The sequence below is a fragment of the Silurus meridionalis genome, chromosome 27 (assembly GCF_014805685.1).
Source record: "Silurus meridionalis isolate SWU-2019-XX chromosome 27, ASM1480568v1, whole genome shotgun sequence".
Taxonomy (NCBI): Eukaryota; Metazoa; Chordata; class Actinopteri; order Siluriformes; family Siluridae; genus Silurus; species Silurus meridionalis.
In genome coordinates, this window is record NC_060910.1 from 1,465,269 (window position 1) to 1,473,019 (window position 7,751).

The window sequence follows — 7,751 nt, forward strand, 5'->3', positions numbered from 1 at the left end:
ATTCTATTCTATTCTATTCTATTCTATTCTATTCTGTGTATGAGTAACCCTGCACCACAGTCATATATAGATCTGCTATAGAGCTCTAAACTCTATTGAACACCTTTGGGATGAATGTGAACACTGATGCACCTCAGGTTTCTTCACCTCATGGCTGAATGAGCACAAATCTCCACAAAATCTAATGGAACCTCCACTCTTCCCAGAAGAGTGGAGGTTATTATAACAGCAAACAGAGACTAAGTGAGGAATGAGAAGCACATACCGATCCTATGCTTAGGTGTCCACAAACTTTTGTTTGGCTAAGGCTAAGAATGCGGCTCTGGATGATTAGTGTATAATAATCAGGAATGCTGAGTTTAGAGAAATGAGCTGTTTTATGTAGTTTGAGGACAGATTTTGGTTAATCGTGTGGATTTTATGTGGTTTATTGAGTAAATTGATGTAAACTGTGGAATGAAAATCATCACTGGTTTAGTAGTAAACATCAGCCTTCTGGGAAACCAGGTCTTTTTAATGGTTTCACAATAAGCAATAAAAGCTGTGTATTTTATTCTTTTTTATCTGAAACTCTGCTAGATGTCATCCAGATGTTAGACCACAGTCTGATTCATACAATTCATGCGTACTTGCATTTATTTTTGTATAAATATTTTAGAAAGTTCGATGAGGCATAATTAACCAGCTAAATCCCTAAAGAATTTCATTTGCAAATTTTAAACATTTTGTTAGCTCATACATTTCCTGAGTTTGTCTACAGAATTAGTTGCTCTAACTTGCTCCCTACTTTAACGAATTAGTTCACAATATTTCACTTGCTTGCATTAAGCTTGCTTTTAGATCAATTCATCTACAGAATTTAGCTAGCTCGCTAATTCATTCATGTCCAGTATTTAGCTAGCTCACTTATTTAATGAATTAAGGATAATTTCAGATGTTTGTTTTTTTGTACCAAAGGAATATTAGTTTAAATTCCAAGACAATTTTAGAAGATTTTTAAAAAGCTTGCTAATTTAACAAAATAGTTTACAGAATGTAGCTAGCTCACTGATTTAATGAATTAACTTACAGAATAAGTAACGAGCTAATTACAATCCTTTACAATTTAACAAGCTAATGCACTGAATTTACGTCATTTGTCGAAACTAAAAGTTGGCTTATTATTACATTTTCCGGCAAATCTAAAGAACAATATTTATAGAAATGTGTATTATTTCAAATATTTTGTCTGTGATTTGTATTAAATACTATTAAAAAAGTACACTTAAAATGTCCTAAAGAGAAAACCGATTTTTTTTTCTTGATAATTCTAAAGTACAGAAACAAATTATTTCACATTATTTTTTGGCCAAGAGATAATCAGATAGCACTAATAAAATGACAGCATCTGTATATTTTCAGCCGTTGCAGCTACAACACTACTGATCCAATAACCATTTTCAAAGCTCACTGGACGTCCCAGAATCCAGAAGAAAACATTTACATGCTCAGGATATAACACGGTCATTAGCATCCTAGATTCCACATGGCTTTTTTGTGTATTAGTTTGACATGTAAATTCTGGCTCTGGACCAGAAACTGCTGTTTCTCTCAATGAAAGGCTAGAACGTCCCTTTGCAATCTGTATTTAACTAAAGAGCTGTCGCCATGTCATGTCTATAAATAGCTGTTTTGTGGAGTTTAGGTGGATCTGCACAGAATCGGCTTTGGAGAGAGCTTTATAACAAATCAAAGCTGTTACTGTTGTTGAGAATCAGTCAAGCAGAAAGAGTGGTGTAAATCTGATGAGGTTTATTCGGGACAAGTTCAAACGATTTTACATATATAATGTTTTTATTTACATAAAATGCTTTACATACCTACATACATGACACAATAGAAACAATAGAAATTAAATAAATAAATTTTTCAATAAATAGGCTATTTTTTTCTTTTCATAAAGCAGCAGTATGAAAGACCATGTCTTAGGAGTTGCATGATGTGGAGATGTTTGCAGAAATGTCAGCTTTTGCGCTCTCCATAGTCAGTCCTATGTAGGGGTGATGGAAATTGCCCATGTTCCTTACAGTGGGTTTGAAGAGATGCAGAATTGTGTGAAATCATCATCAGACTGAACAATAAGCAAAACTCTGAAGGGAAAAACACATTTCCATATTCATAAAATGTCAAACAGACGACTAGCAGTGAGTGGAACTGGTATTGATGGTTAGCATGGCATGAATAAATAGACATTAATGGTTTGTGTATGTGGTTTTTCTTCCACATACTGTCTCTGGGAGATTTTTCAGAAATGTATTCCCTTCTATACTTGATGATATAGATATGGACCTGGTTTTCTATAAGGATTTTCAGGAATAATATCTAGTCATTATAATAACAATATTTTTCTCACTAGTAAAAAATGTTGCCATTGCAAAAAATACATTAATGTTAACACGGATCGGCTAGCTGTTTTCAAACAATCATGCTTACCATTTTAATATACAGTTTTTCGAATTATCACCCTGAGTTGTGAAGAAATTTGAAGGGGGTAGCATGCAGTTTTACTACTGCTTGTCACTGTGGTGAAACCCACAAGACTGCATTTCTACATGCCTAATTCAGAATATGTTCAAATCCCATTTAAGATGTGCATATGGTCCTTGGGTAAAATTACACACCTTAAATAAGTGGAAGCCATGGTTTTAGTAAGAAAAAATATGTTTTTGGTTATTTAAGAAATATCATTCCAGGCAAAAAGTGCTAAGGAAGCTCACCACCTCAGTTACGAGCAGTCATAGAGTTTAGTAATTCTTTAAACTATAAAGGATAGAATGTGAACCAATTGTTCCTTCCCATCCTAGCAAATCAGGGTCAGGGAGTTGAAATTATGTTAAAGCCCAGTGTAATCTTGAAAGCCCTAATAGCTTGAAATGGTCACTTGCATGTTTCTTAGCCCCAACACCTTCTTATCATAGACCGCTCAAGGGCTGGGAGCTTAGCTCTCACGGCATGCAAGGCAATAGAATGCAGATAACCCCATAGCCTCTACCCCTCCACCCTTGTGATGCAGTCTGCCATCCCTTGGACATTGAAAAGAACGTTCAACTTCCTCAGTGTGCTCTTCCTCTCCGTTCTTGAGCTCCATAGTTAAGACAGTGATCCGAAGTTTCTTCGCAAATTATACAGGGTTGAGGTAAGACATGAGGATGCAAACTATTAAACTTGGTCTCAAAATAGGCATTGAAACTGAAATTGCTGTGTGATACCTGGACAAGGTCCATACACTTTGCATGTCCAGAAGGTCCAGAGGGTGTCCATGCAAAACAAAAAACAAAGCTGATATTGACTGGTTCCTCACTGAGCGGCAGACCATCTCACGCTAGACCATTCTGGTTAGTTTCACACAGTTAGTTTCCGCTTCTCATAGACTTCCCAGCCAACCATATTGCTTTGCCTTGGCCCATATCAAATGCTTTCAGCTACACAGGAAGCTGTATATTGACACAGGGCAGAGAAGGATGTTGATATTATGCAGCAGAGGCTGGATGCTGGAGCTTTCCACAAGCCTCGAGTTCACAGGCCCACCAAAACCAGTGTTCTTTGGGTATTTTGAGTCCTCTGATTAAAGAAAGGACTTTGTTGACTTATAATGGTTTGCCAGTAAAAAAGACCAGGCATGTGAGTTTGGTATGAGATGTTAAGATCATCTGTAACACCCAGAAAATGTCAGAGCACAATGCAACTTCGACAGCTTACTGAGTGCGGCTGTAGTGATCCTGAGGAAGTTTGAGTGGTTTGTTATATTGGTTTTCTCTTTGTCTTGAAATTATCCTCAAGCACACACTCAATGTACAGAGGCACGAAATCTAGTTCTCTTTTTTAGACTTCTTCCTTTTCTTTTTGACAAAGCTAAATATGAAAGCATCACAATATCCTAAAGGTCTTGAAAGTCCTTGATGTTAAGAAAGAACAGCCCTGTTACTGTGAGACTTGCTTTTGTCCTGATGACCTGGAACTACAGACTTTCTTTCTCCTTCAGGACAGAAACATCTTTATTTTTCAGTGTCTTTTACCAAACCTTACTCCTTCGTCACCAAATTCTTTGAGGACTATCTGCAACCACACTCTGCCACTACCATGCCTTCATACTTGTACTGGTAGGTGACCACACCTGCATCATCCAGGTAGAGAAGTGAGATGGGGTCAAGCTTTGTGGGGACACAGCAAGCCCTGGAAATGGTATTTGGACTTTTAAGGCTGACCAGAGTCTGTACGATGGCATGCTTGGTTGGAGTGACATGCTTAGTTAGGGGGTAAGTACAGACCCCTGTGCATTCATATGCCTCATAGCCTTGAGGTTCTAAGATCCAAGAGTCCCACCCAATGTCTTTAAAATCAACATATAGGGAACTCTTCTTGCACTGGTTGCTCTTTGCATTCCTACGAATCCTTGCCGATGTGTCATAAATGAGATTGGAGCGCATTTGCAGGAGAGCTTCTTCATCTGGTTCCTCTTCTTTGCTATCACCTACCTCCCCCCAAAGATCCATAAGTTCCATCCCCAGGTTGTCATCCAGACCTGTGCCAGGCATCTCATGTTTAATCATCTCATTTAACTCCTTTTTTTCTCCTCTGTGATCTATGCTTTGGTCATTGGAGAAAACAATTATCAGAGGTTTGTGCCTTTCTTCTGGACTGGTATCAATTTCCATCTTCCCCCCTGTCACAGGACCTTCAAACTCTGAACCATTCTGTGATATTAAACTTGCAATGTGAACCTCCAGTCTGTGGGTGTTGCCATAGTTGGACCTGCCCCAGTGTTGCATGGCAGCAGTCATGTCAAATGTTTCCCAGCCATTGTCCGTGCCGTAAACTTGCCGTGAAGCCAATTCCACTAGCTGCACTGGTTCATCTTCTCCATCTTCAGACCAACTGTCATTCCTTGGAATCACCTCATATATAGTCACTGTCCGGTCAACCCCAGCATACAGGTGCCTGTCAATCTGAACAAGAGTGTAGAGGCGAAGCTCAGCAGCCATAACCCGCTCATGGTTTGGGATGGAGATGTTAAACAGGAGGGGGTGTCGTCTCACACCACTGGGACCCACATTGCTTGGGGTGGACTCTGAGAAAATCAGTAATAAAAGCTTTAATGCATGAGCAAAACCAGCTTCAAGGAGTTGGTTTATGCATTGAACAAAACCAATAAAAATAAAGAATTACTTGAATTTCCCTCAGGGATGACAAGTGATCTATCTATCTATTTATTTCCTTTTGGGTGCGGTCAACATTCAGACACTGAAGTACATAACAATATGTAGATATAGACAGTGGCTACAACATATAAACTTTACATACATTGCCATTATATGAATTATTTCTGTAAAGGAATAATACAGTCAGGCAAAACAAATAAAACTTCTTACCTTCATTTTTGAAACTCCGTACAATGTTTGCAGAAGGCATGGATGTTCGGTCATTTGCAAAACGATTGTACAATTCCAGCATGTATTCTGGAGGCTGCACTCTTGGTACCCCAGGCTGCATAGGGGGTCCATGTCCTGACAGGTTGAAGGTCCGAAGGAACTGTCCCCGCAGGGTCTCCACCACGTTTTGCATATCAACCTCACTGTCCTGCTCCAGAAGAGACGGATCCACAACCCCTCCACGACCATCATCAAACCCAGGGGCAATCCGGTGCCTCTCTGGGGAACTAATTGGACTGGCATCCCCAGGGAAAAGCCCTAAAATGAGCAGGAGGAAAGCGAGGCGACATATAGAGGTGGTTGAACAACTTTCAATACCAGCCATGGTTAGGAGTGCAAGGGCTGAAACCACTCTCCAATATGCAGAAATTTTTGTGCAAAAGGGAATCAAATTGTTAGATTTCCTTGGTAGATCCTAGAAAGAAAAACAGTGAATCCAAGATTTTAATAGCTGGTAGGTATTATCCCTCTGGTCCAGATGGTTCCAGATGAGTTGAGTCCTGGATTTCCTAGGAGTTCAGAATTCCTGTCCACACAGTCCTGATCTGGATTATGTGTATGCACCTATTACTTATTTAAGGTATTTACTTGTCAACACACTCTTCGATGTGGCTCTGATGTCTGCAGAGTTTGGTTTGAAGGACTGCTTCATTGAGTTTTGCTGTGGCATCTCTTTTCTTCTTGTGTTTGCCTCTCTCACTCCCTATCTCTTGCTTTCTCTTGGTCTCTTATCTATAAGCTAGGAAGCTCTGCATTTTCACTGCCTATAGTCCCACTGTGTGTGTGTGTGTGTGTGTGTGTGTGTGTGTGTGTGTGTGTGTGTGTGTGTGTGTGTGTTTTGTTATCTACTTTCTTTCCTTAATGAGGACTTTGTAAACATCGTTCAGATACCAGCAGAAACTTGGTTTTTTGTTGTTTGGGTGGGTGAGCCAGGGAAGAAACTTGGGCCTACTGTTTATTTACTTTTCCCATTGGTGTGGTTCCAGTGATGAAGCATGATTTCATTGACCATTTCTTTCAGACAAACTTTTTTTTTCCTTACTTGGATAGGATAGAGCTGTGTTCACAACTCATCAAAACATGGGTCATTTAAATGAAATGAGGTGTGAGAAACAGCTGCTTTGATATCATTGTAAAGTTAATAAGTGCACAAAAGTCAGATGAAAATTAGACTGAAGACGTGAAAGCACAATTGGACAACCAAAAAGGGATTTCCATGTTAGCATATGATAATTGAATCCTTTTCTCAATTCTGACATGCATTAGCATAGACGTTCAGCCATACAAATGGACAAATTCCTCCATCCATTCATCACTGCTTGTTTCTTTGACAACATTGAGAGACCGTGACTCACGATCCCTGGGCATTATTTGTTGTTGGGTTCTAGTGTTGGTTTAGTTTCTTCCCAATCCTACAGTTACTTCCAAACATTTGAATGATTCATCACATTTTACAAGGTTTTCCTATAAAGCAACTTGTGCAATATATATGTTTAATTTACTGTCTAATGTCTTTAGTTCCCTATCAGTGCTTGTTCAAGCAGTGGCTCCCGAAGTATCAGTCCTTCAGCGATGAGTGTTGTTTTGCGCTTACACGTCAAACCAACAGCACTTTCGGAAGTGCTGGGAATCTCTTATCACACCCGTCCAGGGACCGACAAGTCCTTGTAGTCGAGAGAAACCTCTGGCAATGATGAGGGGATTGTGAAAAGCAGCCCCCATCCAACCAGGATGCTTTACGTAGTTTGAATTCTCTGAGGCAAAGAAGAATGGCCCATCACTTTCTGCTGATTTGGGAGCAGCTTTGGGATCACCTAGTCTAAGCTTGAGTATGTCGGAACCTATGACCGAGACCTTCTCAGATCAGCAGCGAATGTACAGAGCAAATCAGATATGCCGATTCTGCCTCATGTGAGAATGATTAGAAATGACGCACAAGGTCAGAAGTCACAACGATAGACTTTTAAGAGGGTGTGTAGGAGAAGTTTGACCTAGTGACCAATTGTTCCAACATTCTTCTTACCTACCCCCTCGACATTCTTGCTTTTCTTTGCCTGGTGACGCAGAAGACTACAGATTGTAGCTGTGATGTCGACCGAACCTCCCAGAAAGATCTCGTTCAAGCCTCAAGGCCACCAGAACAATCCAGACTGTATCATGGACAACCCTAACACAGACTGTCAACAGAGCAGTGGATGTTTTCTTATTGATCTCAAGAGGGACATCCTCTACACCTCTGGCTCTGGAGCTGTGTCTTTTGTTTTTCGATCTTCATGACAGTCC

General features: G+C 39.9%; 1 protein-coding gene across 1 annotated transcript; it reads right to left on the reverse strand.

The window, feature by feature from the left end:
• Positions 1-1,795: 1,795 nt before the first annotated feature.
• On the reverse strand, positions 1,796-6,244 carry bmp10 (bone morphogenetic protein 10). The gene is made up of 2 exons (XM_046841214.1): positions 5,409-6,244; positions 1,796-5,107 (listed from the first exon to the last, which is right to left on the reverse strand). The coding sequence occupies exons 1-2, from the start codon at positions 5,791-5,793 to the stop codon at positions 4,092-4,094; spliced, it is 1,401 nt and encodes a 466-aa protein (XP_046697170.1). The 5' UTR covers positions 5,794-6,244; the 3' UTR covers positions 1,796-4,091.
• Positions 6,245-7,751: the final 1,507 nt, after the last annotated feature.

Bases quoted from the DNA above. Each gene is read 5' to 3' on its own strand.
- bmp10 (XM_046841214.1), bottom strand. From the start codon at position 5,793: ATGGCTGGTATTGAAAGTTGTTCAACCACCTCTATATGTCGCCTCGCT. The intron at 5,108-5,408 runs GTAAGAAGTTTT...TGATTTTCTCAG, and splicing joins ACGGAGTTTCAAAAATGAAG to AGTCCACCCCAAGCAATGTG.